The 21021-nt window shown below is 38.4% G+C and overlaps 2 protein-coding genes across 10 annotated transcripts in view; one reads left to right on the plus strand and one right to left on the minus strand.

Moving 5' to 3' along the window:
- Positions 1–17: 17 nt before the first annotated feature.
- On the plus strand, positions 18–6705 carry ankrd33bb (ankyrin repeat domain 33Bb). The gene is made up of 5 exons (XM_028473391.1): positions 18–508; positions 2174–2303; positions 3799–3939; positions 5497–5660; positions 6049–6705. The coding sequence occupies exons 1-5, from the start codon at positions 23–25 to the stop codon at positions 6703–6705; spliced, it is 1578 nt and encodes a 525-aa protein (XP_028329192.1). The 5' UTR covers positions 18–22.
- Positions 6706–12849: 6144 nt separating this feature from the next.
- The window catches only part of ctnnd2b (catenin (cadherin-associated protein), delta 2b), a 202819-nt gene continuing 194647 nt past the window's right edge, over positions 12850–21021 (minus strand). For all 9 annotated transcript variants that reach the window (XM_028472673.1, XM_028472678.1, XM_028472677.1 and 6 more), the window contains 3 exons: positions 16788–16916; positions 16387–16463; positions 12850–14731 (listed from right to left, as the gene is read on the minus strand). In XM_028472673.1, the coding sequence (XP_028328474.1) occupies positions 14468–14731; positions 16387–16463; positions 16788–16916 (470 nt within the window). In that variant the 3' untranslated portion in view covers positions 12850–14467. The remainder of the gene's footprint in view (positions 14732–16386; positions 16464–16787; positions 16917–21021) is intronic.

Below are 21021 nucleotides of genomic sequence, written 5' to 3' on the forward strand. Positions count from 1 at the left end.
ATGGAGGCAAGGTGGAATTTAAATGGTGTTAAAGGAAGGAAAAGCTGAAGGTTCAAAGGTTCAGGAGAATGGGGTTGCCCAGGGCGGTGGGCACATTGAGTTCAGAACCAAAACAAAAGTCATGGATCCACCCATCATGTCCATCACTAAGCCTGATGAAGATGGGGATGAGTGGGAGGTCTCAGAAGATGAAAATGACGAGGAATCTGAAGCTGATTACACCAGAAACTATTGGGAAGATGAGGACGATATCTACCAAGAGTTTGAGGAGTTGGACTTTGATGCTCTGCCCGACCGATCCGACACACGGAGCATCGCCTCCGATGATTCTTTTTATCCACCCGCCAGTATAGTTATTCGTGACCTTTACCGCCCGCCAAGCCCCGAAAGCCCTGAGCGAATCTCTTTCTTCAAGGCCTGCTGGAACAACAACACCATCATCACCAAAATTATGATCAGGCAGGGTGTGACCGAGGAGGAAGTGAGAGAAACTGACAGGAATAGACGAGTATGTGTTTTTGTTCTCAATTTTCTGCTTTTCACCCTTTTTGCGAAGCAATCGAGCCTTAGTTATTTGACAGTTGTCCGTTAAATTGTTTCAAACTTTTGGCAAATGTCTTTTTTTTTAATTTTAGCTCATGGTATCAAATGCAGGATGACAAGTCAACGAACACAATTAAGGCATTCGATTGAGAAAACAAATTGCGCATTTACCTTGTGAGGCCACACAAGATTATGTTGTATGTAAATTTGTGAAATATTCAGTAATTTGAAAAGTCCAACCCTTAACTTATTATTTTACAACTTTGAGCATGTATTCTAAAATTTTTTTAAATGATCACGTATAATCTACACATATACAAAATTCATTCTCAGCAGTGACATACAAACAAAAAAAACCCAAAAAACTATTAAAAGTGTAATGACAAAGGGACACAAGATCAGATTGTTGAATTCCTTCCCACAAGCAGAAGCCCCTTGTTTAAAATCAGGGGGTTTTGGAGCAGTCCTCTAAGCCTCCAGTAACAGATGGAGAATAAAGTGGACATGGGACGATGTCAAGGAACAGCTCAGCTTTTAAAGGGCTCACTAAGTTATTGACCTTAACACCATGGGTAAGAGATCTGGAACGAACACAGCAGGGATTGGCTTGGAGTCATTGGAAAGTATCAACCTTTGGTGCCACATGGTACATGTTAGCCAGAGCTGAACATTAGTTAAGTTTGAAAGTTTATCTCCTCAAGAAACAATAGGAAATTATTTATATTGAAACCACTAATGTTAACACAAAACATCCAATGTGTCCAAAAAAAAAAAAAAAAAAAAAAAAAAAAATCAGTGAAACAAAATTCACAAAATCACATTGTTTTGGGAATTAGACTCATTTTAAAATGACTGTAGATTTAATTTCATTTAGTTTGATTATTTCTCATTTTAACATTAATTTATCAATAGTTCTCTAATCAATGTTTTAAAACCTTTTTCTCATTTATCCATCCATCTTCTCCCGCTTACCTGTAGTCGGGGTCGCGGAGAGCGCATCCTCAGCAGGGAAGCCCAGACTTCCTTCTCCCTGGCCACTTTGTCCAGCTCTTCTCTCTTCTCCAGTGTGTTTCTCCTTTAGTCACAGTACATTGATCAAACATGGGTTTATAGAAAATATGCAGCGGAAATCTTTTTTTTTTTTTTTTTTTTTTTAAATAATAATAAATATTCCGATAATCAATAAAAGAAAAATCATCATACCTTTATACAATATCTAACCAAAATTGCACACATTCTAACTCTACTCCCCTAAACATGAACATTTTAATGATGATCTTTACAACACTTCCTAGTTGAGTTATTCAATAATAATAAAACTATTTTAGGATGTATTGGCTCACAGTAAACATTTGCGTATCTATAATAAACTGGTGACTTGTCCGTGCTTTCACTCTGAGTTAGCTTGAATCCGCTACTGTGCTTTTATCTGGTCTAACTGATCGAGGTAAGCAGGTATTCAAAATGATCTCAAAAAGATATTACAGCAACAAAAAAAAAAAATAAGAAAAATATAAAATTCAACTGCCTGCCCACAGAGAAAGCCTCAATATTACAGACTGAGGTTTCTGAAATTATTCACTCATTAAGAAGAATACGACTCCCATGTTCTCCACTTTCTATCTTTCAGTCGTGCCTCATGGTGGCGTGTTACTATGGCTACGTGGATGTGGTCATGGCCCTCTCTCATTGTCCATATCTAGATGTTAACTGGCAAGACAACGAGGGAAACACGGCTCTCATTACTGCAGCACAAGCAGGTAAACACGTCTCAGGTTCAGCCCAGTGTCACGAGGATCGTGAAAATATCACAAAAATAACGTGCCGTAGTTTTTTGTGCGTGGCGGCATGGTTTTATCACTTTTTTTTCGTGCTACATGGAGCAACTTTGTGTCTGGCTGCTTGGAACAAATTGCAAACAGATGTATGTCACACTGAATTTCTTTTTAAAATATTTATTTGCTTTTTCTTCCACACTAACTTGGTGGATTAGATAGGTGTGCAAATCACCACTAAGAACTTTTTGGTGAACTTTGTTATGCAAGTTTTGGTACTTATCTGTGAATATTGTGTTAGCTAGTTTTTCTTATTTTGTCTTATAGGAATAATGAGTTGTATATCCATTTGATTTTGATGTGTAATCCATATACAGTGATGTATAAATCAGTTGAGACTGTCATTTCCCATGTTTTTCTCATTTGCTGGTGGCTTTTAAGTTGGTTCACAATGTTTTATTTCCTAGATTCTTAGAGTCCTTGAGTAAACTTTTAGATTCAATAATAAAATAGAATATTTGCATTTCCTGAAAAAAAAATACACAAGGATGCAGGTGCTAGCCCGCGTTGCACTATATTAGCTTAGCAGTAACTAGCATTAGCACAAAATGAACTAGCTTCAGCCTAACATTAGCATTAGACTAGTGTTAGCATTAACACTAACCTAGCATTAGCATTAACCAAGCAATAGCACTCACCTAGCATTAGCATTAACCTAGCATTAGCCGAGCAATAGCACTAACCTAGCATTTCCGGAGCATAGGCTAGCTTTAACATTAGCCTAGCATTAGCAATAACCTCGCATTTATTTGCAGTTTCACAAAAAAATTAATAACTCAAAAAGTTTACAAATTATAAAGGTACACGCGTAAATCTCGAGAAATTTCTGAACATTTTGATAGCTTATTTGTCAAAATCGGACAATAGGCGCAGGAGGAGTTAACGGCCGATGGACTATTATTAGTGAGGATGCCTCTTGCATTCTCACTAATAATAATAAAAAAAGTTCCCTGTAGCAAAATGAAAGATGTATATTGAGTCCACGTTAAAACCTGTGCCATATTTTTGGTGTTGTCGGCTCTTCACTCATTCACCAGCATAAGAAAATAAGTAATTTCATAGCACTGCAGGTACATGTGTCCAACGTCTGCTAACGATGATGAATGGCTCCCTTTGGCCTTTGATGAATAGCAGCAGGCTGCTCTTCATTTTCTGCTTCATTAAAAACAGTATCGATCTGTGCAAAAATACTGCACAACAGCCTTGGTGTGGGAGTACAATAGATGACAAGAATATATGAGTCCACAATGCTTTACAACAGAATGTGTCCAGCTAGAGTTCAGGTGTCAGGGGTTACTTTCCTTTTTGCAATCCATCATGCTTCCCACATCACCTATAATTAAATTGTTTAATTTCTCATACGTCACAAATAGAAAAGGCTGTGTCAGAGGATAAACTTGCTTTCTTTCTCTTTCTGCAGGTCATTCCATGATCTCTAACTACCTGCTGAACTACTTCCCAGGTTTGGATATAGAGAGAAGAAACTGTCACGGTTTTACAGCTTTGATGAAAGCTGCCATGCAAGGCCGGGCCGAGTGTGTCAGAGCGCTAATGCTAGCAGGTAACGACCAACGACCTTCTTTCAGCTTTGTACCCGGTAGTGTGGGGTGACAACACAATCTCACAGGTAAACGTGACACTGTCACAAAAATTAATGTTTCTGTTTTCGCGTGTGCCAGTACGATTTCCGCATTTTTGATACAACTTCATGCCATACAGATATTACGTGTCAAGGGGCATGGAAAAAATGGTTCCCTGCAAAATGAAAAATACAAGAAAATCAAAAAATTACATAAAAAAATTGATATCACTGTCCTTTTTCGTGACCGTTTCTCAATTCCCGTGAGACTGGGCTGTGTAACATAAACAAATATCACCTGAAAATAACCTACAACAAGAGCGTTCACAGATCGCAAACCAACAAACTCCAAATTTTGTCTAACAGATATTATTAGTTGTTTGGATCAGTAATCCTGATCATGGTACCATGATCATTAATAGTAATAATGATAATTATGATGGCTTCGATATACTTTTCATGACACTCAAAGTGTTTAACAGAAACCATTATTCATCCCCATCAGTCATACTGGTGGTGGTAAGTTACATTGTAGCCACAGCTGCTCAGGCTTGTAAGAAATTTCTATCCCCATTGAAAACGGTCAAAATAAATGGGTACCCCCATTTTTTCGAAAAATTGCAATGAAATGTGAAATCCGGATGAAACTTTGTTGAGGTAATTGAGGAACCAACCTGACATAACTCAGTCAAATTTTATTAAGATTGGTAAATTACGAACCGAGATATTCATTTTTTAAATTTCGCAAACTGAAAGAGACGTGGAATCGTTCGATTTTTGAAACCGATCCAGAATCAGTGTATTGATCCAGATCCCCTCCAAAATATAATTACATTTTTCAAATCATGAGGTATATCTCTAGTTAAAATCTTGTCAAAACTCATTCAGTACTTTTGACGTAATCATGCTAAAAGACAAACAAACTAATAAGCCCCTGTGAAAATATTACCACCTTGGAGATGTTGCTTGTTAAGATTTCCATAAAAAAGTCAAACAAATGTCAAAGAAATCAAAAGATTTTACAAATGATACAGTTTGTTATTTTAGAACAGTTGTTGATATGTAATTACAGAACTCTCTCCTGGTCGGTTCTGGTCAGACTGCCCTAAGCAGGCCAGATACCATCGCACACTGATGGCACACATTAAGGTCACTGTGAGGAGGCTCAGCCATGTTTTGACTACCAATATCAGCAGTATAGATAGCAGGGAGATCACTGAACAGCAGACTGATTCACTGAAAGCTGGTTAACCTCTTAATCCTACGTTTGCCCCAAACCCTTTGACATTATAAACCCTGTGTCCGCATCTGACCAGCAACCCTAAAGCTTGACTCCATCTCATTCATTAAAACTGCTACAACAGTTAAACATGCATACTTTTTGGACTGTTGGAGTTAGGAGGGGCCACAAACCCATGACGCTCCTGTTCTAAAGTTCATTCTTGAGTCTAAATCAAAAACATATTCATGGTTGGTTTTCTGCCATTATTAACACTTTTTACACTCCTGTCTTGTGCCTGTGTGGGTTTACGTTTCTAGGAGGTGATATTCAGGCAAAGGACTATGGACGGAAAATGACTCCCAGGGAGTGGGCTTTGTTCACGGGTCGATACGACACCGCCTGTATGATAGACCAGCTGATATCCAGGCCCTGTGCTGAGCAATTCTGTGACTCTTTCTCTCTGGAGTGGCCAATGCTAGAGGTTTGACCATTCTTTCAACTCAAGAATAACTTTTTTCTTATATTTTAGTATTTCTAGGTTCTGTACTATTAGATCCTAATTGTATGTTAAGTTAAGGTTTCATTTATTCAGACAAGGTTTTTAAGGAAGTTTATTTCTCCTGACATGTTGACTGTCAACTGCCAGTCTTCGTTAGAGGAGTTCTGCTGAACGCCTATGATGCTTCCTTTGAAGTTTCACTCCGAAAATGAAACCTCAACTTAACATAGTATTCAAAAAGAAGACAAAATGAATCTTCCTAGATACCAATCGTATAATACGTTACTTTACAGCACACCATCTTTAGGTGTAGACTCTGTGCAGGTTCAGTGGGGAAATTATTTTACCCACATTCTCTGATCTCCTTCAGGAGCTGGTGTCCCAAGCCCAAGAACCAAGGACCTGCTGGAGGCGTTTGATCAACCTTTTGTCCTGCTGCCATTATCGGTTTTATCTCAACAACAAAATAAATCCAACGGACGATGGCGTTCTAGAACACATGGTCCGGGTCACTACAGCTATCACCAGTCCTTTGATTGCCACAGCTTGTAGAACGGTATCCCCCGGCAGCCCGCCGTGCATTGGGAAGCGTCGAGCCGCGGTTCAGGAAATTCTTCGGAGACAACGAGTGGCTGAGCTGAAGCTCTTGGGACCAGACAGACTGAATAACTACAAGAGACTCTTCCAGAACTCACGAGTTCTCCTGATTCCGAAAACAAGGGATCGCAGGGCTAGTCTGCAGCCTCAGCTGCTCAGCGACATGGCCTCTGCGTCCACAGTGGCTATAAGACGAGCCAGCCTGCTGCCACTGAACATGATGAGAAGAAGCAGCGTACGGCCAGGGCTTATTGTGCCTAAAGTGAGGCTTTGCAAAGCCCCGGCTCCAAGTTTTATACCAGAACAACTCAAACGATGTAAAGATCGGAACCAACTGCAGATCCCCAAGTGGGATTACAAAATGAAGAGAATAGAGAGAAAGCAAGACGAGGAGAGGAAGCGATTGCTTCCTCTGATAAGGAGGAGGTAAGATGGAGGAGCAAACTGGACTACATCAAATTAGTTTTTTTTCATGAATATTTGAACGTAAGACTGCCAACCTGTTTGGAATAATGGCCTTGATCATATTTATTTCTTAATTACTTTTATTGTTTGTATGCAAGGTGGGAAATACACAACGCAAAAAGGGAAAGCTCAACAAGATGAATAAATAAAGGCAATTAATGCTTCTCGGTTTTGCCAGATAAGATATTTCTTCTTACCCGTTTTGTAGGAGAGTATTTTACTTACTTCAAGATCTTTTTTACTTGTTTTAAAATGTCTTGGTAATCCCAAATTCTCCTGTTCTGTACATTTTTGCTCTTTTTGAGTAATATGTACCTGATTTTACTTAAATCAAGTCTTACCAGGATTTTTTAAAACAAGCAAAAATATCTTGAACTACATGGTAAAAGGCACTTGTAATCAGGCAAAAAAGAAGAAAAAAAAAGAGAGCATGCACAGTATTGCCTTAAATTTAAGATCTTTAATCTTATCGAGTACACTTTTTGCGGTGCAGAAGACGGATCTCAAATGTTGCGGATTGTACTCATATACAGCCTCAGTGATTCCTGTGAGGATATCGGCATATTAGATTTTAGCCTGTTGCTAGCTTTTATTGTGTACTATTAATCCTTTTTATGACAGATGGCAGATAAACTCAGGCTGGTATCATTGGTGTGAGTGCAGTTTAGACAAAGTGCCCTGGAGCTGCTGGTGAAAAATGTTTGCAACTCAAAAGCGATGAGAAAGTTCTTGAATCTGTAATAAAAAAAAAGAAGATTATTAAATCTTTCTTCAATGTACACACCACACACAAAAACAACAACCTGTAGCTAAGTATTGTTGGTGCAACAACACACAAATAATGATCCAGCATGGGGAAATTTGGCGAAAGAACAACAAAAAGTCAAATGCTAAGCACAAAATACAACATCCACTTGGTAGTTGTCGGCCCGCGACGCTGAAAAACAGGAACAAGCGGGTCAGAAAAGGGATGGATGATAGTTGTTGGTTTTGTCGCTGCAGCAAATCTTCAAAGTGAAACACTACGAAATTCAAACTACAAAAGAGTTCGTCATGGTTTCCAGAAGGGGCGGAGTTTCAGGGCAGCATTGAGACAGCTGAGATAAAGAGCCAGCTCACACAGGCTTTGGAAAGGCTTTGGAAAGACTCGGAGAAGAAAAGCCAAAAATAAACAGCTTAGAGCCACACTGTGACTTAGTCACCTTCAAAATAATGAGATTGTCTTCTGTCAGGAAACAACTATCAGTTACTTTCAGTGAGAGTCTGACCTCTACTTCTGCATTTATTTTTAATGATACAGAAATATTAGCAAATGGAGGTATTCTAATATCAATAATTGGCGTATTACAAGTTGATTGCCTATATTTAAAAGGCCATGTGGAAGTTAAACTGAGCCTAAAATTCTGAAATGAAAAAAAAAAAAATGTGCTATCAATGTCTCATCCAATTTTCCATGTACATCAAAGAAATTGAGTTTGCTACTGAAGCCAACAAAAATTGACACTAGGCTAAAGCATTTTCTAACAAACTGATCTGAGTGCTTTCAGTTTTCTATCCAAATCAACTACACACTATTCCCTTAATGCAGTTAGTCCTTCTCACAAGTGCATGTCATAACTACAGAGTGGCTGCTGCACTTTCTGAAAAATGTGAAACCCTGATATGGAAAAGTTGGTTCAGTACAGAAGTGCAACCTGCAAAAGTGAATTAAATTGCATACGGGCCAAAGACGTATAGGGGTTTTCAACAGTTCAACAATTTTATAATAGAAAAAATAAGAATATCTATAATGCAGTTTTTTAAACAAAGTATGTTTTTTTTCTTGGAATTCTTGGAATCAAGTGATTTTAGTGTTTTTTCATCTCAATTAATTGGCCGTGCCCAAAAAATGTCATGTGATGCGACAGTGATGTACCCTAAAATGAATTACTTTCCTTAATATATATAATATGTGTTCTCTGGGATTTAAAGTGTTAAGAAACAAAGTATTGAACTCATGTTTTGTTAATGTCACAATCTCATACAATACGTCATATAGCTTTGGTTTTCGTGTGAGACATTCTGAGCCCACCTTTAGCTTAAAACATTGTAAACAACATTGAAACGCTTTAGGCTTTGTAACTTAAAATAAGGTGTTTTCCTGGAATACGGTCATGTTCAGGATCAAGAGGGAATCCAGCATGGCAGCTCATATAATAGCCACTTAAATGGAAAAACTCAACAACTTTGTCTTCTGACCAGTATGAAAAATAGACATTTATATGCACAGAAAATTATTACAATTGAAAAGTTTCAAATCCATCCGAAAAATCAAATTTTAAACAATTTTTTGGATATTTCATTATCAGCAACTTTCTCGAGCTGCTTTTGCTGTCGTTCTCTGTAATGCAGCCAGAGGAAAATCTAATAAGATATGACCCTAGAGGACCTCTATCCTCAGATTCATCTGCACAGAGTCATGCAGAAAAAGCCTCTGAGAATAAAATGGCTGCCATTATGACCAAGAGTGTAGGTATCCTAATAACCACTAGAGCGCGCTTTATTCCCTTTTAAAAAACCTTAGTGTAATCTGTGGTACCTCATGTAACATGAAATAGTTTGCTACATCTGTATTTAGTCTCTTTTTAGAGGCTATAAGCCAAGTTGACTGGTGATCTTTGTAATGCTGTTTTTTGTTTTGGTCTTCACATTTAAATCTTAAATGAATCCAACCTACTGTCAACAAAAAGTTATATAGCTGGCAATTGTTTGTTCTATCACAATAGTCCAACAACTCAATGACCATATGATGGTTCAGAAAGGTCAACGACTTTTCAGAAAAGGAAAAACTATATCATTATGAGGTCCAAGAACAAGCTAAATAAAATATTAAGCTAGCAGCTATGTTCAACAAGAATCTGAAATGTGAGCCGTGGTTGTGAGTGTGTTTGACGCTTTGGTCAGGCTAGGTTTCTAAAAATAAAAAAAAGACCTGGTCCTCACATATCTTTAGATTACTTGGTGAAATGAAGGTTGAAAATATCCAAGCAATGATAAAAAGCTACGACCTACAAACTAATCTGAAGTGTGTTTTTCCCCTTTGTCCGTTATGGACTAGCAGTTAAGCTAGGAGAGAGTCCAACATATTGTGACCCTGGTGATAGACTGCGGCAGTAGACGGGATGGATGGGTCATTTAGTCACTGTTACTGACTAGGGTGGCCATAAGTTCACCTGAAAGTCAGTTTTTTTTAAAGGTCTGTCCATCTTTCAGTGCAGCCTGTTAGATTCTGTACACCTGAATGCATGTGTAGAATCATTATTTAGGAACTAGACTTGGTAAATGTGTAACTTAGTCACACACACACAGCATTATGAAAGGCAGTTGATATATAGGTGAAGACAATGATTCTTGGAACAGGAAATAGAAGAGAACAAAGGTCCAGGAAGTCATGCTGCTGGCTATCAGAGGACCAGCAAATGGGGAACAAGTGGGGGGGATCAAACTCCCACCCCTAGGCTCTGAACTGTAGGTGAAAAAGCACCAGAAGATCAACAGAGCCAGACAGATGAACAAGGGAGTCAAAATGAAAGATGTCTTTACATCCGGAACAGAAAACCTCGATAGAGCCGTTTGAATTACAAATGTCGAAGGTTGAAATTACTGCTCGCAAGATTTTTTTACTATCTCAAAAACAATGTTGACAAATGGTCATGTGACATTAACTTCGGAAAAGTTTTGCCCATTGCACTGTGGGATTTGGTGTCTTGTAGAACAACGTGAAGATGGCATCAAAGTGGAAACATTTCAAAATGTTTTTAATTCATTTTTACTGTGATTTCTTGTGTTTCTTTGCCAAACAAGGAAGACAGTGATTCGCTTGACGCCAATTTTGTTCTGCTTTGTTTATGGTGTTCCCTGTATTAAGACGTCACCCCACGAGACCTTAAATTTTGGTTGTATTTGGGTGTTTCCGTGGAAAGCCAAAATATTAACAAATCCGCCATTGTTTCAAACCGTGAAAACACCAGAAATGGTATCAATGACAACTTTTGGATGAAATACAGCTACAGTTAAAAAATTTTAGTTATCGTCGCCAGTAGCGTTACACTATAGAAACTCAGATGTGAATAATTTCTTTATGACTATGAGAGAAAATGCAATGCATACTCAGGGGAGGACAGGCAAACTCAGCACCAAAAGATCAATTCTCTGTTGTAAAGTTTCCAACACTGAGATTTCTTTTGTGTTGTGTTAAATTGGAGACAAGATGCACATTCTGGAGACATGATCCATGAAACAAAAATACTTCATCGTTGTACCAACCCTAAATTATGCACTTTTTCTTACAATGACATGTTTACTTCAATGTGAATAAGTGTTTGAATCGTTCTGACCTCAAGGCATGCAAAAACTGTCTGAAAAGTAGGGACTCAACGGGCTGTGGTATATGCGGCAGAGACCACGCATTCGATGATCAGTGTTTCTGACAGTGGAACAAACAAAACACCCACAATCAGAAGCTCTTTGATGGTTCATTTATATTTTTGGAGCATTTGCAATCTGTTTGAGGCAATAGAAAGAATCACAATTCTCTTTTGAAAACACATTTGGTCTAGCAACAAAAACGGTCACTGACGATTTCTATCTCCATACAGGTCCTATAGTCAGGTTTTTTTCTTCTGCCTAATGATCACAAGGACGTACAGAACGTTGTCAGTTTCCAGATGCATACAAACAAATACAGTGCACCTCGATTTTCATCCAGTGTTGTGTGTGTATGATTGTTGGCGTGTCATGAGTCGGTTTTTGATGACCTCTAGGATCTAAACAGCGGTGAGTAGGGGAAACCAGGGTCAGTCGTCGGCATTGACAAATTAACCATCCCTCAGTAAAAAAAAAAAAAAAAAAAAAGTAAAGAAATAGTATGAACAAAATATCAGACCAATAAGCACCAGTGGGTGCAAGTTTCATCATAGTCAGACCAATTGATGAGGTGGAGGATGGTTATTTGTGTCTGTGGGTTCATGCACGTGAACTCAGGCCTCCATAGTCTCTTGTTACCAGTGCAGCAGAAGGAAGTGTGTGTACCAAGGGAGGGGGATGGTGTAGGGGCAAGGGTGGACTGGCCAACCAGCATACCAGGGACGTCGACCCGGAGAGGGCCGGTCCAGTCCGCTACATTTTTTTTTTTTTTTTTTACGAGTGAGTGGAAACAGACATGGTAACAGGTGGCCAAAAATGGTCCAAAAGCAACAAAAACATGGTAAGAAAAAAGTGTAAAGTGAAAAAAAGTGTAAAATGGGCCAAAAGCAGTCAAGAGTTTCAGAAAAATGGGCAAATAAAGAGGAACCAGTTGGTATGTAATAACGAAGGGTAGCAGAAATGGACAAAATGTGGCAAACAATAGTGAAAAAGGGCAACATGTGGAACAAAAAGAGGTAAAATGAAGGGGAAAAAAGGAAACAAGTGCTATGTATAGCCTACTTGGATGAAAAGTAGCCAAGAAATAAATAAAGGACAAAAAATGGATAAAAGTGTCAAAAATAACTTCAAAAATGGACAAAAGTGTCAAAAAGAACTGGCCAAAATGATAAAAAAAAAAATAGGAAAAAAAGAGATATTTGCTAAAATTAGCTAAAATCTGAAAAAAAGTGTAGCAAAGGAAGTTGCAAAATGACCAAAGGAAATAGGTAAAAATGGGTTTAAAAGTCTCCCCTTTTAAGGTTTTCTGGGGGAATAATTAAATTTAAGACAATAAGAGCCACATGTTGAGCATCACTGACTTAATAAAGGCTTCTACATGGTGTCGCTGATAACGTATTGGGCTGGTTTGGACAGGAAATGCCAGGGCTGGATTTTTGTCCCAGTCCACCCCTGGGTGGGGGTTGTTTTTATGTGAGCAGACATGTTGAAAATACTTTTCACAGATGTAGCACCTTTTAAAACAGCTTCAGTGACAACATGGATCCCTGCGCCCTGGTCTACTCTACGCCACATAGCAACATTACTTACACAAAGTCGACAACTTTTAGTGTGTTGACCAGAAAAGATGGTGAACATAATTCCGACATGTACGGTAGCTGTTTTTTTTTTTTTTCTTCTTCTTTTTTTTTAGTTTTTTCCTCAAAACAAGTTTTCCACTCATATTGTTGCTGCTATAAGTGACATCCACATCTGCACATAAAAAGTATATATTTATATTTATATAATATATATCCATACTCTATTAACAGTTTTTGTCTACCATGAAGTTAAAACTGCCAATCGTCTCTCAGGTTGTTTTTTCCCCCTCTTTGACATTGATTATTTTACAGCACAGAAATCAACAGAATTTTGTACAGCTGTGGAGAAAGTGAGGCTTTATACCTGGTCACAGTCCCTCCTCCTGCTGGGTGTTTCCTTTGTTTTTTTTTTCTTGATGAAGCAGTTCAGGTTTTTATCCCAGTAAAAGATGTTTCTAGAAAAACCAAAGCATTTACAAATTGGGATTGTAAGAACGAGCGAGTAAGTTCCACTGAAATCGGCTCAACTTGGACCCTTCGATACACCTTCGATGATAGGGTATAGAAACTCCAGTTTGGCACAGTTATATACACAATTAGCACATGTCACTCAAAGGAAGGGTGGTTAAAAAAACCCTTTCTGTGGCGTTAATGTGAAAAGACAGTCGCTCAAATACTAAAACTTGCTTGAAACTGTTCCGACATCTCTTTTTTTTTTGTTTTGTTCTGGCAGGTGTACACTATACTATCTGTAGGGCAGTGAACAAAGTGCAGCAAATTTAAAATCCAGTGACACAACAACACAATACATCAGTGATATGAGATTTTTAGAGTCCTGGTGTAGTTATTGTGTGTTTTCAGCGACGGAGGGGGGTGGGGGCTTTGTGAAAGTAGCAGGTAAGTGATGCTTAGCCAATGGTGAAAGGCCTGACATGACACAGAAAATAGTGCAATGTACAAGTACACAATGCATCCCCGTAAATGTACATCAAAGACTATACAACCAGAATTTTAAAAAAGTAGAAACACAAATAAAACCCAAGAGAAAAGAAGAAAAAAAAAAGAGAATTTTACAAATGACAAAGTTCAGAAGCATTCGTCGCCTGGAGGAGGATTACACCACGCGGAAGTCGCAGAGGAACAAAAGGTTTGTGTGACGGATGTCCTACTGTACGTGTCCCACAGCTCTGCATCTTGTGCTTCATGTTACTAAAAAGCCACGTTTACGCCACAATTAATTACAGCTTTCATTGACACGTTCCCTTCACGTTGCAGATCCCCTTTCCTCTTTCGTCGTCCATCAAAGTCGTTCCCAACTTTTGCCACCCAGCTTTTTCCTCTTCATCGTTTTTTTCCTCGTTTCCTCTCTCGATAGTTTCTTAAAGTTCTTTATCCGGAGGCCAGTGAGAGCGGGAGGTCCTGTTGTCTGCTTCTCCACCGGTTGTTGATCACAAACTAAACACAGAATGAAACAGTTTGTGTCAGTTCAGTTGTTGGTGTGCATGCACATGCGTGGTCCGCTCCTCTGTTTGCTCCCGGTCCTCATGGTTCCTCTCAGATGTCCCAGAAGGAGTCGCTGACCGCTCTGCTGCTATCTACGGTGCTACACAGGAACTACAAGGGAGGAGGAGGAGGGAGGGAGGGACACATTCTGCTTCTTATTTCTCACACTCCTCTTCTACTAACCCTTGTCTCACTCCTTTTATCCATCCCCTCCTCTTCCTCCGACAACCCAATCTCCTCTCAGACCCAGGAGTCCGGAGAGGCCGGATAGTGGTTGGTCTCGTAGTTGAGCTCACTGTACGGCCTTGAGGCAGAGTAGAAGTCCACATAGTTGCCGGTGGACTTAAGGCCCTGAAGGTGCATGTTTAAATCACCCTGTGGGGGGCGCCCTCCCGCGTGGACCTGGTTTTCGTAGAAGGCCTGATCTTCGTAATTCCCGTTGTCGATGGGAGGAGGGTTTTGGAAAGGTGGATAAGGCTCTGACGGCAGTCCTTGGGAAGAGATCTGCAAAAAAGATTTTACACTCATTACTAATGGTCCTTAAGCTTTGATTGCTCTAACCCAGGGGTGTCAAACTCATTTTAGTTCAGGGGCCAAATATGGAGCAGTTTCATCTCAGGTGGGCCACAAATTTTAGGCTGGAAAATGAGTTATTTCAACTTTATTATGCCCTAGTTTGCACTTTTACGTATAAATAAAATATAAAATATGTGAGAAAATGGCAATATCCAAGAAATAAGTGATAGACATCAGTTCCAACACAATCTTCACCTTAAATTTCCAAGATTTTGTGACCGATTTCTGTTTAATTAAGGCAAATATGTCATATTTTGAAAAAAAATTGAAGGATTTTGTAAGAATTTTGAGTTTTTTCAACTGTGCAAATACTGTTGAGTTTTATTTACACAACGATTCTTGTTTTCTCTGCCCATTTAACTTTCTCCTGGGGTCGAATTGGAAGCTCCAAAGGAACAGATTTGGCTCCCGGGTCTTGAATTTCACACATGTGCTCTAACCCTTTTTCCTTCGATGATGGTTTCATAATAAACACACGCCCAATTCACAAGTGCGATTCAAATGTGCGTTGTATACAGATTATGTCTAGACATGATAATAGACTGATTACATTTACATCTGCTAATGATTCTTCTTCATTGTCCACAAGCCAATGACAATTATATGCAAAATTGAAGCAAAAGATCACACACTACAATAACTTGTGTTTCCAATGTGTTCCTCACCACTTGTTCTGGTTCATTGTCCAAACAGATCACACAGTATTGTAGAAAGATACAGAAAACTAAGCTGTAAAAACAGATTAATAGTTTTGCAATGTCCTTTTTTCTGATGAACGCCCTAAAGCAAAGTTGGGCAACTGCGATAACTCTCGGGCAGCAAAAATGTAATTGTATCTGATTCATTTCAGCATTTAGATTAAAGACTCATGAGCATTAATAATTGGAGCAACTATGGGGTTTGTCTGTTTTTGTCGTCGTTTTATATATTTTTTTTTCTCGTGTGTGTGTGTTCCTTGTTGATTTGTGTTTTTTTTATTAATGTCGTTTGTGCTTTTTAGAGTCATTCAGTGTGTTTTAGGAGCTTTGCAAGTAGTTTTGTGCATCTTTATTATCCAATTAAGTTTTTGGAGTCATTTCTGGGTATTTATGTTGCCATTTTGTGTATTTTGATGGTGTTTTGTGTATTTTTCTATCATTTATGTTTTTGGATTCGGGGGACCTTACAAAATTAGAGTGCCGGTTGCTTTTCCCACCTAATGTCGCATATGCTGACCCATATGTCACTTACCCTCTTTTCACCATATTTAATGCTTATTTTTGCCAGTTTAAACTAGTTGTTCCTACTTTTTAAATCACATTACATCAAGCCCAAGAAATTCAATTTTCTTTTTTTAGTTCTGTGCAGGTTTACTTCTTATATTAGTTTAATAGTAGGAGTTTATTCTAGAAAAACAGGTTACTTTACATTTTGTTTAAATGGTAAGCTATTTAGTAGTTGATGATTATGGCTGGAAAAATAAAGTTGAGCTTTTGTAAAAACTTGTTGCAAAAAGTTGATCATTTGTTTCTGCTTGTGCAAATGTCTTTTATCTCTCTTTGTTCATACAGTAAATACTGCAATGAAACACTCATTAATCATACCTGGTTGTACTTTAGGTCATCAGTCGGGGACACATACGCTCCTCTGAGTAGTGTTGAAGACCCACCAGAGATTTGACCTGTAGACACAGTAAGGATGAGCTCGTATTATAAACGGTTGTGGTAAATGCTTTATTTATACAAATGCTTAAGTGCAAACAATAAAAAACACTTTTGCTATAGAATAACAACATCTCTGGCTATCATAAAACATTGAGTGTGAGGCTTGCATATCTTTGTGCAGACACAAAGGAAAAACGGGCAAACCCAAAGCCACAGCTTTAAATGTAAGGTAATTGTCATGACTGTCACACATTGGGAAACGTTGGCTGGATCCCATGAAATGACACCTGCTACATGCATTTGTTTTCCAAGTATTTCAGTGTCAGACGTGAATTTCGTACCCGCCATCGCGTCCTTCCGGGATGTGTGCTCACCCTTGTTACCATGGTAACCGGCATTACCAGTCAATTCATAGTCTGCTTTTCTCTCCTTCAGCGCCATCATCTCCCTGGGGGAGGCCGGAGCACTTGCTGCACAAAAGCACATGGCACTTATACACAGGGAATATCTTTAACATTCAATCCATCAAGCTTTGATCAATAAACAAGGTGGAGATTATAAAGGAGGGAGCAGACAAAACAAAGTGACACTTTCAGCTCTTTTGTTTCTTACTGTCTGACTACCGATGCACGCCCCATAACAAGTTATTTCATCAAACACCTAAAATTGTTTGAGACTACTTTTATAAATGAGACAAGGACATAGGGGTGGATTCACTAAAGGTTTAGGGGTATTAAAACGTGTGTAAATGTCACTCCACGCGCTAATAAGGAGTATAAACTCCAGGAAATCAGGACTGGGCATCTTCAGTGAATCAGAATGAGTCCTCAATCCATTTAGCGCGTTTCTCTCTGATGAAGATGTAAAGTAGGCGGATCTCATAAAAATGGGAGGAGGAAATGCAAATAAATTAATGCAGTGGGCGCAATGCAATTCATGAAATCTGGAACTGTTTGCGGCGATTGTTTTAGCACCGAAAAATAGTGCGACTGACAAGCAGGTGCAAACACACACGCAGAGATCTGCTGCAGTAAATGTTGACACAAAACACAGTGGAGATGTAAAATATGGGCTGCAGTTAATCTTTCTAGTATAAGAAAATAATTAAAATAAAACAATAGTCAATATTAACAGCCACTAAATGAGAAAATAAAGTGTGAGTAAAGTGTGTGTGAAGGAGAGAAAAAGCTGCACACCCGCGGCGGGGCGTGTGTGGAGTCTGGTGTCGCTGCTGTTCGCGGAGCTGCATAAATGTCGCTGTGGACGCACCGCTCCACTCCACTGATGTTTTGACAACTCTGGTGTCACGTTGATGGAAGGAGCATCAGGCCAGAATCAGCTGATCAGATGCGTATTTTATGCAGTGATGGCACAATGTTCACATATGAGAGTGTGGTGACACAGCTCTACTCAGGAGCTCAGACCTGCTGGATGATGGTCAGTGAATCAGCTTCAAATGGTGCTGATCGACTGATTGACAGACCGTGTTGCTGCATTAACTCAGATCAATGGTGTCAACAGATCAATAGGACGTTTCTGTCCAAATCTGCCTCTTTTTCATGGACTGATCAGAGCAAAGCTACAGGACCTGACAGAGCAGCCACATTAAATTAGGGGGAAAAATATCATTAGGTTTTAAAGTTGCAGTTTTTTTTTTTTTTTTTAAACATTTTTATTTGCTTATTTAGTTTTCTACATTATTAAATGTTTGTGCAGAAGACAGAAGTCCATCTGTCTCCAATTTAACTTCCTCAAATGTCATTGTGTGCTTCTGTGCACTCATGATTGAACAAGCAAAATGCTCATTTAAAGAGGGCTGTCTCCACCACTTCTGCACGTGCACTAATCATTGCTGCAATCTTAGTGAATTCCTCACAGCAAGTGAGGAAACTGCATCACCAAAGGATTTAGGGGCGCAACTGGTTTACCACCCTTTATTTCAGATCTTAGTGAATCCGCCCCACAGTGTAGGCTTCATAGATCAATAAATCAAACATCATTTGCTTGAGAAAGAAAAAAAAAAAAACATGTAAAAGGTTGAAATTGTCACTCGAAAATTAGTTTTTATCACCACTGTAAACACTTCGTACATCGCATTGTGGGATGTGGAGTTCAGTATAGAGATGCATAGTAGGTGTGGTTAAAAAAAAAATCAATACTGATTAATCACGATTTTACTATTGACTTTTATGAGTTGTCTTAAATTTCCAAATAATCGATTATTACATTTTTCAATTTTTTTGTAATAACCAGATAACAAAAAAAATCTGTAATTTGGATATTTCAGCTACAATATTGAAGGCATCATGAGGTGCTACTCAAAATATTCAGTAATATTAATGAAATGGAATACCAATAATTAGCTATAACCAAAAATTGAATCGATAATTGTTAATAATGGAAAATCAGTTTGTAATCGAATCAAAACTTCAATAATTAGAATCGAATCAAAACTGGAAATTGGGCTGGTTAACTACCACTAATGAATAAAAGTGTTTTCACTTGGTTCTTACCGTGATTTCTTATGTTTACCCCAAAATCTCTGCTAAAGTGACTTCCCATTTCTGGTGTTTTCACTGACTGAAAATTGTGGCAAAATAATGGTGAATGTTTGTTTTGGGGCTTAAAAGGAAAGATCTGAATCTGGCCAAAATGTAATGTCTTGCAGAGTGAGGTGGTATCAGGGGGAATACCTGGAACAAACTAGAACAAAAACAGTGTCTGGAGAAGAAACACAAGAAACAACAGTAAGAATGAAGTCAAAACACTTAAACACTCCACATCCCATAATGCAATGTGCAAAACTTTCCTGGAAATGCCAATAAGAGAGGCTTTACAGTGGAGACCAAAACAAACTTTTGAGAAGCAATTTTGCCATTTGACACCTTTTTTACAACCAAATGATCTTCGTTCTGATCATTAGGCAAGCCAAGGCAAAACAAATGTATTTGTATGGTGCATTTCATTGTGATTCAGGGCAATTCAGGGTTTCAACTTTATTGATTTAGGAGAGCTAAACTATGTCGTCTTGAGCAGCTGTAACTGTGACCATGTGTGTGTGTGGTCCGTTGTGTAACTCAAACCTTCATATTTCCACAAGGGGCCTTCCGACATCTACATACTTGGATCTTCGAATTCTACTGTTGAGCGGAGTTAAAATATACAAATCTTAACTCTGAATATGTTGAATATGTTAAATCGTCCAAGCATTAAAAGATGGAAGGGCAGCCATTGCAAAGACAATAAATTCAATCCGGTTAGCCATTATGGAGGAACTTGACTTTTAATCCATTGCCATATTTTTTCATCCTTTACGACACGAGTCAGCTGTCTGTCACAGTGACACTAATGACTATAACTGCCTGTTTGCTTGAGTGCATCTGTCTTTTTGTCTCCCTTGTGCTACATAAAACAGAAGTGATCAAAGACCCAAACACTCCCAGTTTTGTATCGGCACACTGACAGCCAAAATGTAATATTTACAAAAGACCTTGTTTCTAGGCAATAAAAGAAAAGCTAAAAGAGAAAACTGTTTTCACTACTTTGCTGACAGTTTCTAAATATAACTTGTTCATTAAAACAAGTTATATTTACAGCTTCTGTGAAAGAAACTGTGTTTGAGAAAACTATATGAAACTACATTACATGATGTTTTTCAATTCGGAATTCATTATTCCAAATTACATAATTCCGCTTTAGGTTTGGGGGTTGGGAAGGTTGCTGATTGGACACAAAACAAACACAAAACAAACCTTTTCTTTTCGAATGCAACATAAATGACCACATAAGTACTACTTTCACTTTTATTATGACTGGGCGGCCATCTTGGATTATGCCGTCACCAGTGCGTCATTGCGACAGGACGAGCATGCGCAGAACAACTGGAATTCATTTGAAGTGGAATTAAACGTATACAACACGTGTCAAACTCAAGACCATCCAATTCGTAAAGTTAGAAAGACAGGAAAAATGTAAATTATTGTCTAAATGACCAAATAATTCAGCTGTAGATATCTCAGATATCTAAATACACAAATTTAAACAATATTTAAAGGATCCCAATTTCCCTTTACTTTAATCACATGACTGCAGTCATTTTAAATCTGAAATATTTCAAAGAACTAAATTTTCCTGAAATTATTTCACATAATTTCACCCAATTGAATAAAAAATGGCCACAAAATCAATTAAATTTAAAAGAAAATCCAGCAGGGACTAATATCTGTAACTTATTGCCTTTATGTACAATTTTTACGGTGTGTAAAGTGCAAACTTGGTGACATTAACGTGGAAATTGCTCGTTTTGGCGCCTAAAATCTGTGGCCCACTTAAGATCAAACTACTTCATATTTGACCCTTGAACTAAAATGAGTTTGACACCCCTGGTATACAATATAATTCGGAATGACCGTTTTACGTTGCAATTAGGTGTTTACAAGGTCAGTTTAAAGAGGAGTTAACTTTTATTCTGAATTAAAGGGGAATTAAAGCTCTCATGTAAACGTGGCCAAAGTAGTACAGTAAAAAGTGAAAGGAGCTCAGCAAAAACACAAACAAACAGGAAAACACTGCAGC

The sequence above is a fragment of the Gouania willdenowi genome, chromosome 17, assembly GCF_900634775.1.
Source record: "Gouania willdenowi chromosome 17, fGouWil2.1, whole genome shotgun sequence".
Classification (NCBI taxonomy): Eukaryota; Metazoa; Chordata; class Actinopteri; order Blenniiformes; family Gobiesocidae; genus Gouania; species Gouania willdenowi.

Bases quoted from the DNA above. Each gene is read 5' to 3' on its own strand.
- ankrd33bb (XM_028473391.1), top strand. From the start codon at position 23: ATGGTGTTAAAGGAAGGAAAAGCTGAAGGTTCAAAGGTTCAGGAGAAT. The intron at 3,940-5,496 runs GTAACGACCAAC...TTACGTTTCTAG, and splicing joins CAGAGCGCTAATGCTAGCAG to GAGGTGATATTCAGGCAAAG. The intron at 5,661-6,048 runs GTTTGACCATTC...GATCTCCTTCAG, and splicing joins TGGAGTGGCCAATGCTAGAG to GAGCTGGTGTCCCAAGCCCA.